General features: G+C 46.1%; 6 protein-coding genes across 6 annotated transcripts; 3 read left to right on the top strand and 3 right to left on the bottom strand.

The window, feature by feature from the left end:
* Window positions 1-914: 914 nt before the first annotated feature.
* Window positions 915-5746, top strand: I203_104711 (uncharacterized protein; the record flags this gene model as incomplete). The annotated part of the gene is made up of 7 exons (XM_019143702.1): window positions 915-1748; window positions 1810-3715; window positions 3821-4054; window positions 4132-4454; window positions 4566-4922; window positions 5022-5238; window positions 5307-5746. The coding sequence occupies 7 exons, from the start codon at window positions 915-917 to the stop codon at window positions 5744-5746; spliced, it is 4311 nt and encodes a 1436-aa protein (XP_019006751.1).
* Window positions 5747-6440: 694 nt separating this feature from the next.
* On the bottom strand, window positions 6441-9172 carry I203_104710 (uncharacterized protein; the record flags this gene model as incomplete). Its single annotated transcript, XM_019143703.1, has 9 exons — window positions 6441-6541; window positions 6619-6758; window positions 6831-7015; window positions 7077-7901; window positions 7954-8100; window positions 8157-8611; window positions 8675-8928; window positions 8990-9051; window positions 9113-9172. The coding sequence occupies 9 exons, from the start codon at window positions 9170-9172 to the stop codon at window positions 6441-6443; spliced, it is 2229 nt and encodes a 742-aa protein (XP_019006752.1).
* Window positions 9173-9423: 251 nt separating this feature from the next.
* I203_104709 (uncharacterized protein) lies at window positions 9424-10583 on the top strand (the record flags this gene model as incomplete). The annotated part of the gene is made up of 6 exons (XM_065517593.1): window positions 9424-9455; window positions 9525-9654; window positions 9723-9918; window positions 9997-10100; window positions 10168-10298; window positions 10385-10583. 6 exons carry the CDS (start codon window positions 9424-9426, stop codon window positions 10581-10583), a joined length of 792 nt encoding a protein of 263 aa, XP_065374411.1.
* Window positions 10584-11135: 552 nt separating this feature from the next.
* Window positions 11136-12929, bottom strand: I203_104708 (uncharacterized protein; the record flags this gene model as incomplete). Its single annotated transcript, XM_065517592.1, has 7 exons — window positions 11136-11397; window positions 11446-11490; window positions 11546-11726; window positions 11785-11899; window positions 11975-12243; window positions 12309-12664; window positions 12727-12929. The coding sequence occupies 7 exons, from the start codon at window positions 12927-12929 to the stop codon at window positions 11136-11138; spliced, it is 1431 nt and encodes a 476-aa protein (XP_065374410.1).
* A 1013-nt stretch (window positions 12930-13942) lies between these two features.
* Window positions 13943-17854, top strand: I203_104707 (uncharacterized protein; the record flags this gene model as incomplete). The annotated part of the gene is made up of 13 exons (XM_065517591.1): window positions 13943-14197; window positions 14276-14326; window positions 14381-14488; window positions 14550-14837; window positions 14894-14996; window positions 15054-15121; window positions 15182-15445; window positions 15509-15928; window positions 15993-16409; window positions 16474-16596; window positions 16674-16859; window positions 16927-17687; window positions 17752-17854. The coding sequence occupies 13 exons, from the start codon at window positions 13943-13945 to the stop codon at window positions 17852-17854; spliced, it is 3147 nt and encodes a 1048-aa protein (XP_065374409.1).
* Window positions 17855-18154: 300 nt separating this feature from the next.
* Window positions 18155-19273, bottom strand: I203_104706 (uncharacterized protein; the record flags this gene model as incomplete). Its single annotated transcript, XM_019143707.1, has 3 exons — window positions 18155-18585; window positions 18671-18758; window positions 18887-19273. 3 exons carry the CDS (start codon window positions 19271-19273, stop codon window positions 18155-18157), a joined length of 906 nt encoding a protein of 301 aa, XP_019006756.1.
* Window positions 19274-19684: the final 411 nt, after the last annotated feature.

Below are 19684 nucleotides of genomic sequence, written 5' to 3'. Positions count from 1 at the left end.
TGAATCAATTGTCGGACTTTTATGGGATATTCATGGATCTCTCGACGACGGCCCACATTCCTGTTATTCTTCATCATCTCCAAGATCAAGGTCCCAAGAACAGTCTATGGCTTTCATGCTCTCGCTCTACGCCCTCTTAGGTGAGTCGGAAAGGAAATAGATCGCATGGTAACCTTAGTAGACTGTTTGGAAATGTCTAGTTTCAAGATTGAGCGGTAAGCTTGATCGGGAATCGCCTCGGAGGTATATTTGATGAGGAACGGAGATGGCAATGGGGGGCTACAGTGTGGGTACTTACGGATATATTCAATTTGTTGGCGTCTGTTCAGCTATGTATAGGAGGAGTACAGATCAGACGACAGCTAAATGACCTTTTCGATGGCTGCCATATGCATATAAGCAGTCGGAGTAAGGGCTGGGTGGTGAGATGAGTTCAGTCAGATCCCGGTTCGCAATAGCAGTAGCGGTATCACTAGATTGGAGCACAGACTTCCTACTACCCACCTACCTAAATACCTACCCACCCACTTTGTCACACCTTGCATATCTACCACTCAACAGGAGCGTCTTGCGCATTAGTCTTGCTGCTCTATACGCTGTCTGGCTGTGATCCAAGACAGGTGGTCAACTTGCCTTTTCGATATACATGCGAGGATGAGTGGACATCAAGAGATAGGTAAACAACAATAAGAGTGAGTTTTGAGTTGTGTAAATTACGGTCACCGATCACATTCATACCATATCATCAACAACATCAACCGCTCCTCATTCATCGTTTATTGTTTCATCTGAGACTGCATTTTCGTGTTTCCGTCCAGCATAATGCACCCAACGAACAGCTCATGTTGACGATAAACTCTACAGATATACGTTGATACCCCATCAAACCAAATCATACATACCCCATCAGGACCATGGCCGATACCACCTCCTCCCGTCCTTTCTCTACCTCTTCCGTCATATCGCCATATGCAGCACTCGAAGCTATCGCAGGTGGTGACTCAGTCGCTCACTCGTCCCCCTCTCAGCAATCTCGATCAAGGAACGAAAATCATAATCACCAGCATAGACCTTTAACTCCATTAGAAGACACTACAGAAGAACCAGAATCGGACGGACCGTTTCTGGTTCGAGCTAGATTCAGCTTCCAGGCTACTGATCATAGTGCTCTGTCATTCAATGCTGGAGACTTGATACAGGTCTTTGCGAGGCTGGAGAGCGGCTGGTGGGATGGCATGCTGGATGGTCAGAGAGGTTGGTTCCCTAGCAATTACGTTGAAGAAATCAACGAAGAGGATTTGCAGAGATTACAAGAACAAGATGGTGGACTACCCTTTCAGCAGTCCGAATTTCCGGAGGATGTCTTAAGGATGGATGACGTACTAAGAGGTGGATGGGGAGATTGGAGCGGTGATACTGGATTAGACCAATTGGCAAGAGAGATGTTAGCGGGAGATGATGATGGTGATGACGGACAGGCTTTTGCAGAAGTCGCTCGAAGGAGACGTGCTCAAGCTGAAGGAGGACAAGGATTGATGATTCCTCCTCCTGAACTCAATGAGTTTGGCTATTCACCAGGTCGAAGAAGAGAAGAGACGGAGAATACAATTCGACCATCGGCAGCTTCCACCCATTCCTCGTCGACGCAGCATCCCCTCTCGACCAAAGGGAAGCAAAGGAATTCAGTCCAAGGTGGTAGTAGCGCTTCTCAAGATGCGTGGATACCATCTATCACCCCAGATGGTCAGGTGAGTGCGAATACATCATTCTATATACCATAAGATTAGATGAACTGACTGGCTGTTATAGGTGTATTATCATAATACTCAGACTGGAGAAGATTCATGGGAATTGCCAATGGAAGGTATGGAATTAGAAGAGGACAATAGTGGATTCACCCAAAATGATAATGACTTCTTCGCCAAACCTTCTCTATCATCCGATCCGTCTCCCTCTGTCCAATCGGACGATAACGATTTCCGACCTCCTCCCAAAGCATCCGCCGACATACCTTATCCGTGGGTAGCGAAACTCAGCGACGACGGACGAGAATGGTTCTACTATAATCGTCTCACTGGACAATCCCGTCGAGATCTACCAGCTAGTAAAGGTGATGCGACGTCCATGATAGATGTGGGTGTAGGAATGAAACGACTCAGTGTAGGGTCCACCTCCAGGCCAATGAGAGCATCAGTAGAGATCCAGAGGAAAGCAGTGGAAGAATGGGAAAGAAAGACCGCTGAAGCCTTGAAAGCTGTGATACAACCTGAAAAGAAGCCCACCATGGGATTGTTAATGGACAATGTGAATGAAGCGTTAAGAGAGATATTCGAAGCTTCCGTAGCTGGATCTGCGGCTGAGGAAGAGATGTCCCGTGCGGAAGATCTAGGAAGTGAAAGTGGGATGATCGCTGCTTTGATGAGAGAGGAAAGTGCAGTGGAAATGCTTGCAACCGCTCACAAGAACACTTTATCGGCGATCAGACAACTGCTGAATTCGTTTGGGTATGTTGGACCATTAGATCGAATGGAAGAATTGCCCCGACCAAGCTGGGTAGGGGATATGACTTTGATAGGTAGTATCGGGTTATTATCAGCAAACACCCATGCTGCAGTCACTTCGAAGCGGGTTCCTGAAACTGGTCTTTCCATATGGGCAGAAGTGATGCGTTCAGCTTCGAAAGTGAAAGATGTCATTGCCAACTTCCCAAATACCGCTTTGGCAGGTACGACCCAGCATTCCGGAGTAGATAATGCAGAAGGATCAAGGATCGATGCCTGGCTAGGATATGATGTTATTGGAGAGCCGTTGAGTGGGAAATGGGGATTCGGCAGAACCGATAGAAACGAGCATGACTGGCATATCTTGGATCAGAGCTCAGTTGTAGAATGTCAAAGGCTGAAGAATGATTTCGATAATGCCCTGAGAAACATCACTACCATCACGATTGGGACCGAGAATGGGCTCATGGATCTCATTAGACTGTCGACAAAGTTCCAAGAGATGACAGGTTCATTGGACATAGCTAGTGTGATCGATGTCGATGGCGATACCGGGGATTTAGGGAACGGGGTTCGATCGAGAGAAGATGATCTGAGGGAATATGAACATCTGGTAGATCAAGCTCGTCAAGCGATAACAGATTTAGATAATTCATCGAAACAGATCAACCAAGTTTCTTTCTCCTTACTTCAGAAAATCGATTCTCCCCTCGAAGATGTACGACCCATTCTCGAACTTCTTTCTGTGGGGATGACTACTGCTTTCAGGGCATTGCCTACTCTACTGATAATATCTGGTGAACAAGTCGCAGCGGTCGATCAAGGTCTGATAAGGGGTCAAATCGGTATTCGATCATTCAGATACCATCAATCTTCTCGAAGACAATCTGGTCGACCGACTTCTATGATCTCTTCCAACTCCCGTACGAGCTTCAGTGGAGCTGGAAGTTCTTCCAGACGACATAGAGTTAGAGGACTAGAGGAAGAATTCTTAGATGCGGATGATTACGGGGAATCTCGAGATCAACCTGCCCAGATGCCTTTGACATCTGCCTCGGCCAGTACCACCAGCTTAGCACCTCAGAGAAGTCGAACGAGCAGTACGACGAGCCTGGCATACCAGCAGACAGAGAGTGATAGTGGGAGTCAGAAAGGGAATCGATCGAGTATACTCAAAGCTTTCAGGAGGAATAGAGCGGAAAGTGATGCTGATGGTGAGAATCGCCCCGCCTAAATCATATTTGACCTCAACGTTGCATTATCACTGTGCAATCGCTCCAGAGTGAGACTGTAAGCTGATGATGATTCTGTACATTCAGGTCGTGGTACTCAACGTAATAAAACACCAAGTAAGAAACTCGCCAAACTCCTTGGTGAAGATATGTCACAGCTACCTATCAATGCGACTGTGCCTCCGCCAGCACCTCCCGAAACTCCTTGGTACCTGTCCGATGACTTTGCACCTGGCGAGATCATATTTGACGATAAAGGTGGTGTCAAAGCTGGATCGTTGAGAGCGCTGGTAGTAAGATTGACCCAGCATAGTTCGACGGGTAGGTCGTCGCTGCTGCCAAGAGGATTCTATCCGTTATAACCTCCGCCTAATATATGCTGACTAAACCCAATTTAGATACACCTTTCTTCCAAGCTTTCCTCCTTACTTTCCGATCATTCACCAACGCCCACGAATTGTTCGATCACCTCGTCGAACGATACAATATGTCTCAACCTGACGGTCTTAACTTGGAACAAGCCCAGGAATGGAAAGTGAAAAAACAAGCTCCGATCAGATTGAGAGTAGCCAACGCGCTCAGAACATGGTTGGAAAGGCATTATATCGAGCAGACAGATAATGAAGTTTTAGATAGGATTGAAGAATTTGCGAATACAACTTTGCTGGCTAATGGCAGCGAGTTGATGAGCAAGCAACTATTGACGCTCGTGGGGAAACGTGTGAGTATGAGTTCTTCCTGAATGATCCACATGTATCCATATTTCGACTCGACTCCTCTTTCCATCGTTGTTTCTTTAGAAACTACAGCGCTGACGTCTTGCGTTACATAGCGTCAAGGTGAACCTGAACAAACTCGAGGTTCAGCATCTGGATCACTCTTATCTCCCCCAGCACCCCTCTTACCCCGAGTCACCGGAAGACAGTTGCGTCTGACCGACGTCTCTCCACTCGAGATTGCCCGGCAGTTGACCATCGTCGAGTTCATTCATTTCCAACGTATTAAGCCTTCTGAATGTCTCAATCGAGCTTGGGCAGATGAAAACACCGGCTCGATAAACGCTCCCAATGTACGGAATGTGATTCTCACTGCGAATCGAATGGCAGGATGGGTTGCTCTGCATATATTGAGTTCGAAAGATGTCAGACAGAGGGCGACGGCTATGAAGATACTGATCCAGGTAGCTGCGGTGAGTCTACCCCTTTCCTGTTCGAGGACGGTAATCGTTTCTTGTTGAATGGTCTATTGTGAAAAAATTGGAAACTAACTATGTGGAGGGTGTGTGTAGGAATGCCGAAACCTCAACAACTTCTCTTCGATGGCTGGAATAGTAGCTGGATTGAACTCTGCGCCCATCACTCGACTGAAACGGACTAAGGAGTTGTTAAGCGCCAAAACACAAAGTATGAAATCAGATTTGGACAAAACGTTAGATTCGACCAAGAATTTTGCGAATTATAGAGATATGTTGAAGACTATCAATCCACCTTGTGTGCCTTTCTTCGGTGAGTACAGTCACTTCTAGTGAGATTGCAGAGCTGATAAGGAAGCTGATTTGAATTCCATTCATTAGGGTTCTATCTCTCCGCTTTGACATTTATAGAAGACGGTAATAAGAATTTCATCCAACCTGGTGGACCTAACAGCAACAACACTGCTGGGATGAAGGGACTGACCAATTCGAATTCTAATTCTTCATTGACGAACAATTTGAATAAACCATTACAATCTTCTACTTCTTCCACTCTCAACTTTAATGGAACAGCTGTACAACAACAGCCATTGATCAATTTCTTCAAGAGAGCATTAAACGCTGAAATCCTTCGAGATATCGCTCAATACCAATCACAACCTTATAACCTTGCTCGATGTAAGCCCGTCTTGGAGTGGATCATGAGAGGATTAGACGAAGTTGAAAAAGGAGGTGATCTATACGAAGTCTCACAAGCTTTAGAACCGAGAGAGAAAGAGGAAGAAAGGATAACGAGGATGTTACATGATAGCGTAGGTTAAAATCGATCTTTCTTTTTCACTGTCACTTTGGTCAATATGGAGGTCTGTATGGGAAGAATCTTGTCGAATCATATCATATCATATCATATCTTGACGATGACGATGACAATGACGATGCATTATGGGAATGAAGGTAAATTGGTTGTCATTGATCTGACTTGATTCATCTATGTCTCACTTTTAGGGTTTCATATAACCTCGATTCATTTCTATTCATTCGACCGACAGGGTATTATCACTGGACGATTCGACTGGAAGAGGGAAGAAGTTATGCTTAATCGATCAATCGGTGTTTCAGAGAGGTGCAGAACGAAAGGGACAAGCAGGAGATTTTGGGCAATGAAATGGGGACATTATGTACATATTGGTGTGGATCGTTGAGTGAGAGATAGGTCCCTTTGATTAGATGAGCTGGGACTAGTGGATGAGTGTCCTGTCGGATGAAAGGGATACTTTAGGTATAGTATCATATGCTATAAAATGTGATGAGACTTTTTACTACATAATCTCATGTTATTTCAATCGTCTGCAGCTGACAAGTCTGGTATCGAGAGTTGTTAGAGTACATCGTGTCAAATGTTGTCCTCATTATAATCCGGCCTAAAGATAGGAATCACATAATTTCTGTACAGTACAATATGTCCACAAGATATCGAAATCCACCCAAGTACCAAGTCTCAAGAGGAAACACAATCTACCACTTGACTTCGTGGATCAAAACCACTTTAGTCGATTCACCTTGCCATCCCCTATCTCCCGAGGCTGTTATCAGGAATCTACCCGTTGGATCGACGACTATACGAAGCGAAGTACAGCCGACGTTAGCTCGATACATATGCACTTTTGCATAAGAGATTGATTCGTGAACCTACTCATCGAAGATATTGTTCCACCATGATGTCCCGCTATGATCTTAAAAGGCGGCTTGGAACTTCTCTTCTTCATATTCATGGATTCTTCTTGACCAAAGTATTCTGATGTGTTCCATAATCTTACATTGTCTTGAGAAGCACTGCATCATCAATCAGAAATCAGCATTTTTCTTAGCCGTTTTCCATAGCTCTCCAGGGCTGACCTAACTCACGTAGCGATATGATTACCATTTGGGAAAGCTACCAGACAACTTATCGGGCCCGATTCAGCGGGTGTCCTCAATGTCGTCAACAGATTAGGTGACCTTGCAGAAGATGAACGTCGTACATCCCATATATCGATCGTGCCATTCCTACGACCTGCTAACACCTGATTACCGTTGGCTGACCAACACGCCTACCATCATGCTTCATCAGCTTGCGACCTGTGATCTGCGACTAGTGAGAGAAACACTCACAGACATACACCACGGGGGAGCTCTTTCACCAGGCATCAACCTTCCCACACCTACTCCTGTACCCTCGTGTGAAGGTACCCTCCTATCTATCAGTACCACTTGACCATCCATCGAGCTCGTCAATAATACATCATCTGAAAAGGCTTTGTAAGACGTGTGGCTGAGTAGGGGTATATGCGCAGCGGCTTGACGGGAGTTCGAAGGTCCTGCTCCTGCCAATTGAGGAACAAAGAGAGGTGCAGCACCCGTAGATGAAGTAGCAGGTGTAGGTTGTTCCGTTGCGGTCAGTCGAGGTGGTTTAGGTTGACCAGGGAGAGCCAATCCTGGTCCTTTCGGCTTGTTTTGCACTGGCGGGGTGGGAGTAAGGTCTCGAAGTGGTGTAGGAGCCTTGGAAGGGACGATGGAAGGTGGGACAGTCTCTCCTTCGCCATCTAGATCATCATCTCCATCTCCACCAAATAGAGAGTCCATAGATGGCGATTTCGCTTCTGACATCTCTACGTCCCCATTGGCAATTCCATTTTCTTCTTTGATCGAATCGCCGTTAGTTTCTGGTTTATCCGCGCCATCGACAGGAAGGGCATCTTCAGCAGCTTGTTCGTCCTCTTTCTCTTTCTTATCGAAGAATTCAGGTCCCATGGAAATAAATATATTCTCCTTGGTCGTGTTATTCTCATCCCCATCCACCTGGTCTTCATCAGCCTGCCGGCGGGGAGACGGCGTGGGAGACGCTGGAGCGGTGTATGGTCGGAGAGATAGGGATGAGAGTTGTGCACCGTGAGTGGGGTACGATCGGACCACTTGACCTGTGTTCAGATCCCATTCCTACAACAAATCGGTCAGTATGAGGAAGTTGATTTGATATAGAATTACTTACTCTTACTGCACCATCCCACGAACCACTCAATAGACCTTTTTCGTTGGGCAGAAGTATTAGACATGACACTACATTCGTATGACCTTTCAAAGAATGTACGAGATGACCAGGAGCATGCCGCAGGGTATATAGATTGATTGGACCAGACTGAGATATCAATGACACGTCAGCTGTAGTTCCAAGTGACAGACCGAGAAGCTCACCTGAGTACCTGTCAAAGTGAACAATCCATCTCCTTCACAAGCCATACTATACACAGGTTCTGCTCTTTTCCCTACTGATCCATTATTTATCCCTTCCACTTCGTTCGCCCACCATCCTCTACCTACCCCAGCTTTGTTTATGGTTTCTCCGAGACCGACCACACTCCGCTGTTGGGCGGTCATCATCTGTCCACCGTTCACACTTCCCCATAAATCGTATGCGCGCACATACCCATCTTGACTTCCTGCTAGCAGATATGAGAGACAGGACGTCGATGCCAGGGAGTGCACAGGGGATGGTAAGGGTATACCAGCTACAGCTTCTATCGAGAGCGATTTAGGTGGTGTGCTGAAAGAAGGGATGAATAGACTACGCCGTATTAGATGGGGAGGTTGAGGTAGATTCTGTTCTGATATAGGTTTCAAAGAAGGTGATCGTGATTTTTTGACTGACCCTGTACATCCGTCATATGCATGTCAGCTCCATGGTATGCTTGGATAGGACAGAGATGATTCACGGGTTTCTTCGTCCCCTCCATCCATAACAATGTCACCATCTTCGCCTTCCGCTTCTGCTTCTCCCTCGGCTTCGTCTTCCGTACTTGCCTCTTCATTCTGATCATCCTCCTCATCATCATCTTCATTATCTTCTCCTTCCGCTTCTTCGTCATCATCGTTGTCTCCGTCATCTTCTTCGTCGTCGTCGTCTTCGTCGTTGTCGTTCTCTTCTGCGTCGTCATCCACATCGGATCCGTCATCGTCCGAGCCGTCTCTACATAGATTGATATGAGTATACATGTGACCGAGAGCACCCATAAGCTCGATGGACTCACGCCATCCCCTCCTCGTTGTCATTATCATCTTCATCCCCATTAACCCCATTTATACCATCCTCCTGAAGTTGAAAATACGAGGACTAATTAGCGATGTGCTCATTTTACTGTTAAGGCACTTACATCCTCTTCCTCTTCGTTATCGTAGTACTCATCCTCTTCGTCTTCATCGTAGTTTGGCATTGTCCAAGATACTACACATATGTGATATGCCGAGATACAAGAGGTTATAGATGATCAGGATGAAGGCAGAAAGACAAAAAACCGGTTGAAATGTCAAAGTGGAGGAATGGAAAGCAAAGGCAGTGACAACTGAATCGCATCACCACCACCATCTATCTTTCCTTTCTTTCTCTTCATCGCCGTCCCAAATTCATATACATACATACCATCCATTCATCAGAGAACGAGTATCAGCACTCAAGCATTCCAAGATGTCTGGTACAGGGCCAAGAGAATCAGTCTTGTGAGTACATGAACGGTCGGAATGTTTATAGTTGTCAACGCACAATGAGCAGTGCTGATGTCATTACAGCCCGACACGTATGAACCTCACCTTGACCAAAGGTCGTCTGAAGGGTGCTCAGACTGGACATTCCCTGCTAGCTAAGAAGAGAGATGCTCTCACTACCAGATTTAGAACTATCTTGAGAAAGGTCGACGAGGTGGGTGTTCCCTCCTACCTTCTGTCGGATATGACGCACAGTTGCTGATCATGTATATCCACTTACAGGCCAAGAGATTGATGGGAAGAGTACTTCAACTTGCATCTTTCTCACTTGCAGAAGTCACCTACACGGCTGGTGATATAGGTTATCAAGTGCAGGAATCAGTCAAGAAAGCTAGTTATACCGTTCAAGCGAGACAGGAAAACGTCAGTGGAGTCGTATTGCCTGCTTTTGATGGTGTGAGAAGTAAAGATGCCAGTGGTAGGTGCATCCTCCCTTCTAAACTTATACCGTATCTTGAAGGAAAAATATGAACGCTGATGCATGACGGCTGCGCAGACTTCAATCTCACCGGTTTGAGTAGAGGTGGACAACAGATCCAGAAATGTAGGGATACCTATGTGAAAGCTGTTGGAACCCTGGTCGAGCTGGCTTCTTTGCAAGTATGTATATTCTCATACTCTTTCGAAGCGATATACAAACACCCAACACTGCTGATACCATGACTAGACCGCTTTCACTATCCTTGATGAAGTTATCAGAGCGACCAACCGACGAGTCAATGCCATCGAGCACGTCGTTATTCCTCGTCTGGATAATACAATCAAATATATCAACTCAGAGCTGGATGAGATGGATCGGTAAGTCGTCTTTTCACATCAAGGCGCTGTGACTCCTCGTCGTACTGAAGAAGAATCCATACTTATCCTATTATGTAAACCGATAGTGAGGAGTTCTTCCGACTCAAAAAGGTTCAAGGTAAGAAGAAACGAGATGCGGAGAAGGCCAACGAATCCCGACAAGTACAAAATGCCGAGTTCACAGAAGGTGGAGGAGAACTGCACAGAGATGAAGGGATCGGTGGTGGTGAGGCTGGCGGGGCTGATATGTTGGATGAAGGTAAAGATGATGATGTTATTTTTTAATTGTGTAAGTGTTCACCAACGGACTCTGATTGTAAAGGTATATGTGCTGATTTTGTGCCAGGTTATGTCATGTATCGTTTTTTCTTCCGTTCCATGCTAGATGATCATAACAAACGAGTCTGTTGGCTCAGTTCAGGCTATCCCAGATGTCGCATTATCGACGGATCTTACTGGAACTGCTGATCTCTCATAGCGAACATGGCTTTGTTGTCGATGTCACTGACGGATTACAACGCATCCCTTCTCACCTATAATTCTACAGTACTGCTCCGCGAATATCATTACCAACAGCTGCAACTGACATGTCACAAATGCTCTGATAGAAATGATGCTTGCGGATCTTCAAGTCAATCGCAAGGCAATCGGTAGTCTCGATCTACACCTATGTCATTCATCACAGATATCCCACTCATCTACAAAAATTATCAATTCAGCCGACCGCGGGTAATCTATGTTCTTCAATGCTGTCTGTCAGCCGATATTGACCTCATCCCTTTCGAGACCCGTTTTACTTCACTGCTTATATCTTCTTACGACACCCGTCTCTCATCTCTACACATGCTTTTGATCCACTTGCTCAACCACCTCAGTGTCAACCATATCGTCCACAGCAGCTGGCGCGGCCGGTATAATCGAGATCAGTCCCGCCAGAGAGATAACAGCAGGTACCATCAGTGCTGCATTGAGCGCCATCAATGCTGACAGTCGAGCTCTGTTGGATCCGATCGCGAAAGAGACTGTTTGACCGACACACTCGCAAGCTCTGAACAAACCTCCAGTCCGAGTGGAGGCTTTGAGATCGGTCGAGAATGTGCTGAGACACCAATAGAGGTATACCTGACATCAGTATCCCGAAGCGAACATGACAAGGTAGCAGAAGTATGCTCTACCCCAGAGACCCGAGTCACTAAATACAGATTTTCAGTCTTATGTCCCAACCTACTCACGCAATAGATGCTCACATTGTATAATCGAATGCGGTGGATTTGGGCAGAGTCCATTGCTTGACATTGACCCACACCAATGCGGCGATTTGAGGAACGAGCCAGATGACCATTCCGATCCATGCTTTCTTCTTTTGGGACAATGAAGACAAGTCAAGGAATCGACCATACATCAAAGTCGTAGCGACAGCGGTCGTAGCTATTGACTGGTTAGCAATGACCTATGAGAAGCAGCATGATGAGGGAAAGTTACTTACGAGCAAGGAAAGAAGATAGGGCTCGAGCTCTTACACTGAAATGAACAGTGAGGTAAGTACCGAAAGGCGCAAGAAAGAAGAAAGAGTAAAAAGCAGGTGCAGCGATTAACCATAACTAATCAAAAAAGTATTAGCTCTCTGGCTAATTTGAGCGGGAAGTTACATAGATATGGGAGGACAGCAAACTTACACGTTTGTTGCTGAAATGTTTGAACAGAGCCCTCAGCTCCTCTGCCCAAGAGATCTTACGAGAGATAGGTACGCGAGTACCATCATTCCTCCTTACTTTTTCGGATGGAGTGAGAAGTAAAGCCCAAATCCAACCTGTCGATTCGAGAGTCATGAATACTATATAAGTGCTCCATGCGACTCCGCCCGCTCCGGCCGTTTTGTAATTGGTGACGAGCGCGACGATTCCACCTAGGATACTTCCGGAATTTCGCATACCAGACCAAATACCTATAAAAGGTAATCAGTCCTTCAAATTCCGAAATAGATCGAGATACATTGAGTGAGATACCGACTGAGATATTTTCCTCGTTCATGTAATCTTGGATAAGTTAACATCGCTGCACCTTCAGAGACGTAGACGAAACCGTTGGTTAACCCTGTGACGATCTTTGCGAAGACGAGGTACCACCCTGGACCTCCTTTCGCGATTACGTATGAAGCTGATCCAGTTAGAGGAAAGCATACAGCGTTGATCAAGCAAGCCCATCTGACACCAAGCTTGTTGACTAGAGGACCACCGAAGAATGTCATCAGAGCGGTACCGGCGTAATTCAAAGCTTGGGCGAGATTCGCAAGGTTCGGATCGCTTAGACCATTCCCACCGAGATTACTCATCGCATCTGCCAACGCTGGACCGACGAATGACACGCTGCACAGAACAATTGTCAGTGGTAGAAGGTTGTGGACATGTTTGATGGGAATGGAACTTACGCGCCGAAAAGAAGCATCTGACAGAGGACCCCCCGATAAAATCTGATATATCCAGGTTTGTTAAGGTATTCCTCGTCTATCTCCTCCGTCGCATCGTCGTCGATTTGAGTCTCGAAGACATTCGTCTCGGCCACAGGGACCTTCAAGCCATCCTCTGGTGCCACACTTGTAGCGATACCTGCTGAAGTTGTATTATGTGACATTCTTTGTGAATTACTTTTTGAGCATCAACCTGAGGAGTGCTTCTATCAACCAGAAACAGGAGAAAAGGGGAATGGCATTCACTTTAGCCCATCTTCATACATGTCCTTTACGGATTAGCGGGCTATAGTCCATCAGCTTGCGATAAAAACAAGTCAAGTGGACATGACTCCGTCGTTCATCTCCGTACCAGTAGATACGAGCCTTATCGAGGCGACGCTCAGAAGAAAGTAATCTAACCAGTTCCAGCAACTTTTCATTGTGGTTCCCTGCTTCGCCAAGAGAAATGAGAAAGAGACAGTTCTCCTCGTCCACCGGAAATAGAAGTAGAAGTGAAGTCATGGGAAATATACGATCGGATATGAGAGGGTCTAGCAAGGTACGCTACTCGTAAGCTATGAGTGTTGAATGAATGCCGGAATTTAGCCGAATGTTTTTGATGCTTATCATGACTCTCATCTTCCTCCGGAATTCACCAGCCAACAACAGACTCGCTCAACATCCTTTGAGCTGGGTTAAGTCATTCAACCCCGGGACAAGGAGTCTGGACAAGACCGTATGAATATTTTTTTGACATATCGGCGAAGAAAAATGCCAAATGCCAATTTCTCTAAGCCTGAGTGCGGCAAGTACCGCGAGACCGCGGTAAGAAGGATTTCATGTTGGCTGGGCAACTACCATGAGTGGCTTATAACGAACCTGATTTCCCTTGCTCTCCAGCGATTTGAGGCGCCGTTGTTCATTGCTATTGCTGGAATCCAGCGCGCACTTTCTCTCAGATAGCTGAAATGACAATAATGACAACCACAACTGGAGATGAACCAGAACAAAGCTCAGGATGAGGGGGAATGATCATCCCCACGTGCACCTCGCGTGTTGATGCGTGGAACGTGTAGTACGTAACGCACCAGTTCAATTGGATAAACAACATCAAACCGTGACTGTTTTCAACATTTCTGATTTCTTCCTTCTTTCTGTTTTCTTGTCTCCTCACTATACTTCTTCATCCACCACCATGGCTCCTACAGCACCCACGGCCTCTTCCTCCTCGAGGTCAAAACCTTTACCTAAGCGATCTGAGATAGCGCCAACTACCCAATCGAACGCAGGCAGAGTGACTAGATTGAGAGCTGCAAGGGAACCAACTGCCAGTCCTGCGATTGGATCAAGGATGGGTGCACCTACACTGCCTAGAACACCTGGGCTATTGGCTAAAGGGAAAGAAGGATTGAGGAAAGTGTCTGGCAAAATTGGGCAGAAGGAAAAAGAGGTGAGCTTCCGATGCAGGTGGATTTCAAGAGAGTGTCTGTATGAACTGACGAGATTATCTTACATCATATTGACGCAGGTGAAGAAAGCTACTGTAGAGGAGCAAAATGATCATTCAGAGAGTCTCCAGGTGAGCTTTCTCCTAACCTGAGGTGCAGTTTGCAGTGCTCATCAAGAGTCGTAGGCATACCTTCGTATACGACCTTCACCAGCAGACTCGGAAGGACACATCTCAACTAGACCATACCTCGAGATCCAGTCAGAAACGGATGTATTGATGAGAGCACCATCGGTGAGCCATCCGGATAGATTCAGGACAACCTGGAAGATAGCTGACATTTGAGCGTCATCAGGAGTCTTCTCGTCATCACATTCCTAAACCACCTCATATCTATTCATTCGACAAGGTTTTCCCTCCCACCACCCCTCAATCATCTTTCTTCAGCACAACGACCTTACCTTTAGTTGAGAAGCTGTTACAAGGTGAAAATGGACTGTTGTTCGCTTATGGAGTCAGCAATAGTGGGAAGAGCTACACTATTCAAGGTGGTTCCACTCATTCAGCAGCGGATAGAGGTGTTTTACCCCGGTCAATCGACGTAGTGTTCAATTCTATAGAAGGGCTAAAGAGTAATGCGAACGTGAGCGGACCTTAGACTCCTGGGTCGAATCGAATCAGCTGACTCTGTATGTATAGCTCAAACCGCAAGGTCTGGCTGATGTGATGCTGAGCGACGAGCAGGATGAACCTATAATATTGCATGATCCTCTAGCTGCAAGTGAACCGAAAATAGAAGATGGTAAGTAGACGTCCCAAGAGCACGATCACTTCAGCTGATTCATGCCTGCGCGAGTAGCCGTCAAAGTGGACCGAAACTTCTCGTATGCAGTCTTTGTATCATATGCAGAGGTTTACAACGAAAAGGTGAGCTGGAGCCGTCGTCTTGCTGCTCCATTGGATAGTGCTGAGTATCTGCTATCATAGATTTTCGATCTTCTCGACTCTGCGCTTCCTACCACACCATCTACACCTGGTATCGCCAGAAGTCGAGCTACAAACGCCGGTCTACCAAGAGCGTCCAACACTTATGGCTTCCCTGGTGCCCTTAACTCGTCTTTCAACCTTGCAGCTATGGCCAACGGGGGTGGCGGTATACTTAAGCGACACGCTTTATCGCTGAAGAATGATCCGGAGGGAAATGGCAAATATATTGCTGGGCTGAAAGATGTCCGGGTTAGAACTCGAGAGGTCAGTGCAAAATTTCTCAAAGGTTGTTCTCAAAGCAGCTGACAAGATGATGATGATCTGCAGGAAGCTTTGGCCGTGTTCCGATCCGGACAAAGTGCGAGACAAGTTTTCGGTACCATCGCCAACCGAGAGTCATCACGATCTCACGGTATATTCACAATCAAAGTAGTCAGAATACATAATGGTGCGCCTGAAGATCCCGACTCCGCACAGGTATCGAGATTAGCTATTGTTGATCTAGCTGGATCGGAGAGGACGAGAAATACACAGACCACCGGAGATAGGTTGAAGGAAGCTGGAAACATCAATAAATCCCTAATGGTCCTGGGCCAATGTCTTGAGGTGCTTAGGTCGAACCAGCAAAAGATGCATCAATCCGGTAGCGGCGTAGCCGAAAGCAAGAAGAAATTAGCAGTCGTTCCTTTCAGACACTCGAAGTTGACTGAAGTGTTCCAGAATTTTTTCGTGGGTGATGGAAGAGCGGTATGTCCGGTTTTAACAATTAAATGATTGAAAGTGACAAACTGACGCATATCATCGGTGACAGGTCATCATCGTCAACGTCAACCCGTACGATACCGGTTTTGATGAGAACTCGCATGTCATGCGATTCTCAGCCATAGCGAGGGAGATCCAAACCACCGCTTCGAACAAGGTGGGAACTTCCGGATTCCCATTGCTGAAACGACAGATCAGCACGCAATTCTCCGCATTGCGAAATGCCGTTAGTGGACATGCACACGGTCACGGACACGGTCCAATGAAGATCAAAGTGACTGTGCCTGTTTTACCCAAACCTGAGGATAACAGCAAGAAGTTAGCGATGGATAGAGAAAGTCAAGGATTTGTAATGGTGGAAGAGGAATTAGAGATTGTTGAAGAGAGTGAGAGTGAGAGTGACGAAGAGGATAAAGATGCTTTGGTGGAATACCTGTTCGATCAGTTGAAGGAAATGAAAACTAGGGTGAATCTTTTCATTGATGAATGCTGTTAGACATTAGCTGACGATACCATTTCGAAATCGATAGTTATACGAGTCGGAGATGAGGAATGCCTCGATCGAAGTTGAAGTGCGAGAGGAGGTAGCGAAGGAGATGCAAGAATCATTGCAGAGAATGCACGATGATTTCAGTAAACATCTTAGTGAACAGGTAGGTCTCTTACAGCTTGAAGTCTAGGTTTCGATTTCGATGATCATGCGAAGAAGCTGAGGCTGTCTACCATTTAGGTCGCTGCAAACGACCTTAAAACGGATCGAAAGATTGACATAGTCACGAGAACCATGACGCCGGCTATTCATCGCATCACTCGCGCCCCATTCCAACCTGGTTCAGCAACATCGTCGAGGATCAGTGAGGATGTCTCGATGGAAGATCCAGATGAAAGTTTTGAATCTGCTATCGATGCTTCATTGGTAAGCCTGCTTTCCCTTACTGTGATAAGGAGTACGCAGAGCTGACGTTTAGGTGATCCGGGTACAGATGACATTAGGAGATGACTCCGTCTTGACTCAAGAATCCGATCCATTCGTGATGAGATCACCTGGATTACCGCAGATCACTCTCACCAGGGACTCCTTCAAACCTGTTGATCTGCCCGATTCACCTTCACCGGCTGCCCAAAACCATGAAGACGACGTTAGCGCTGAGGCTGATACAAGTATCGAGGCGAATACTACGATAGAGACCGAAGATGGAGAAGAAGTTGAGGAGACTACGAAAGAAGAGATTGAGCTGGAATCGGAAGTTGAAGATGATGATGTGGAAGCTGTCAAGCCCATAGGCGAGTCCGTAAGCTCGGATGAAGAGAGTGTTCTAGACACAGACGAAGACGAGGACGAAGAGGAGGAAACAGAAAGTGAGGAGGACGATGATGAGGATGCGGATGAAGAAGAAGTTGATTCTGATGAATCGGCATTTACACTTTCCAATTCGGAAGATGATGCGGAGGAAGACAGCGATGATAGTGACGATTCGTCCCCTGTTAAGAAAGCTTCAAGCACAAGAAGAACAACTGGTTCACCTAAGAAACCTGGTAGGAATTTATCGCCTGTAAAGAAAGCTACTCCCGCTAAACCGAAAAAGCCTAATACACCTGCGAAGAGTACAAAAGTATCTACCTCGACTCCCAATCCAGTGAGTGGGCCTTCGACGCCCGCACCTCTAAGCGAGAGGATCAGCCAACTGCAGTTATCTGAAGATGAGGATGAGATGCCTATCAAGACGACCACTAAGAAGAAAAGGTAAGTTATTTGATCCTTCCCTACGATTGTCACTGCAGCTGATATGGTCGATCTGATAACCTAGGACACTCGGGAAGAAGATCGTAACAGAAGATGAGATGATCCACGCCGATCAAGTGAAGATGCGCGTGGGTGGAGCTGAAGTCAGAAGGATGCTTAGGGGTTAAAAATCGATTCGAAGAATAGATGACGATTTTGATATATGGGTATGGTCGAGAATGATTCGGTCGGACAGGTTTGATATCACATGGACAGTTCTTGTAAGATTTCAAAATGTTTTGAGTTGTGTGTTAGATGCGCTACAAAGCTTGACATTCATGTGAATGATCTTCATTATGTACAGTACACTATTTACAGATAATCTGTCATCCATGTCAAACTCAGTATGTACAGCATACTGCAAATCGACATGTACACTCTGGCAGACTCATGTGATACTCAAGAGCTGCCCCTTATTGCTGTTCCTCCTACTCGTTCGGTTTCTTAGCAGTCACAACCAAAGCTACACTCCAAATCTTAACTGGCCCTTCACCCTGTTCCCTCCTCAAGAGCTCTTCAACTTTCTCAAACACCTTCCAACCTAATTCTTGTCTTTCTTCACCCCATTTGGCAGTCAGGATCGGAACGACGGGGTGCATCTTCCTCGCCATGTCACCCGGAGAGTCAGCAGTCTGAACGAACTCGTATGGTTCGATTTGTATATCCACTAAGCCGTGGTCGGTGAGTATTTGTTGGATGTAACGGGGATGCGACCATGCTCCGCCTGGAGGTGGGGAAGGAGGAATGAGTGGGTAAGAAGGTAGTAAGGAGATGGCCAGTTGAAGTAGCTGCAAGGGGCCTGAACATCCCCATGTGGATAGGGATAGGGTACCACCTGATTTAAGTACTCGGATGGATTCTGCGTGTGAAGGTGAGAGTCAGTCGAGTGAGACGAGATCAGATCAGAGTGTGGTGCAGTGGAGTGCGATAGGATATTTATTTACCTTTGAGTCCTGCTAATGGGTCTGACAAGAGGAAATACAAGAAATTGGCGTAGATGTAATCAAAGGTGTTATCGGGTTTGGCGAGGTTCTGTGTACATCGCACCTTTGTATCAGTGTCTTGCAGGACATCAACGGCAAAAAGAACAGGTTGGAACTCAATCCGACAACCGACAAAAGTCAGTCGACAGAGACTGAATAGCAACAGGATAGACTCACCTTGACATCCAATTTCTCCACATCGACTTTCCCCCAACCATCTATACCTTGCTCCTTCTTATGTTGGAGATGAGCCAATAACGAATCATCAATTTCACCCGCTACGACTCGTACATGTTGACTGACCCTTCTACTTCGCAGTAAAGCGTTGGTCACTTGACCTAACCCCGAACCTATATCTAACACCTTTACTTCGTTCTCGTCGTCCAGAGCTGAGTTTGAAATGGGAGTTTGATATCCCTTTTCACTGGAGATAAGAGGTTGAGCAGGCACGAGACCTGATACTTCGAGTAATCTCTTGCCAGCTGGTTGGGTTATACCCTCGGTATCCTGGTATGCCTCGAAAGAAGTTGCTGTCAACCACAAAGAGGGAGTCCACTTTTCCATTCTTGCTATGGGGATTGTATCGGTTTGCGTAAAAGTGTAGATGGTTGTAAATTGTATGTTTGCATGGAATGAAAGTGACTTGTCCTGTTCACCCGTCGATCCTTCCTATAGTTATATATACATATATTTTGGTATCGCAAATGAGTGCATTGACAACTATCATTGTGAGCGTTCCTCGGAATAAACCAGCATGATTATCAATATGACGCTATTCGTGCGCGCAAAGTAATCAGATGACCGCATCGTATCGCCGAGTTGATCGAGTATGGAGATACTTCGGACTCCAAGAGCATTTACACAAAGATTGTATATATGCATCACACTCGTTACGAGGTGTCAATATGACACATAATATAGATATTTAATGAATATAACAATGTCCTCCAATCTGCGTAGCATCCTTCTAATGGC

Source organism: Kwoniella mangroviensis (genome assembly GCF_000507465.2).
Source record: "Kwoniella mangroviensis CBS 8507 chromosome 1 map unlocalized Ctg01, whole genome shotgun sequence".
In the NCBI taxonomy this organism is placed as follows: Eukaryota; Fungi; Basidiomycota; class Tremellomycetes; order Tremellales; family Cryptococcaceae; genus Kwoniella; species Kwoniella mangrovensis.
Note: the sequence above shows the minus strand (reverse complement) of the source record. Positions and strands in the feature narration are given on the sequence as shown.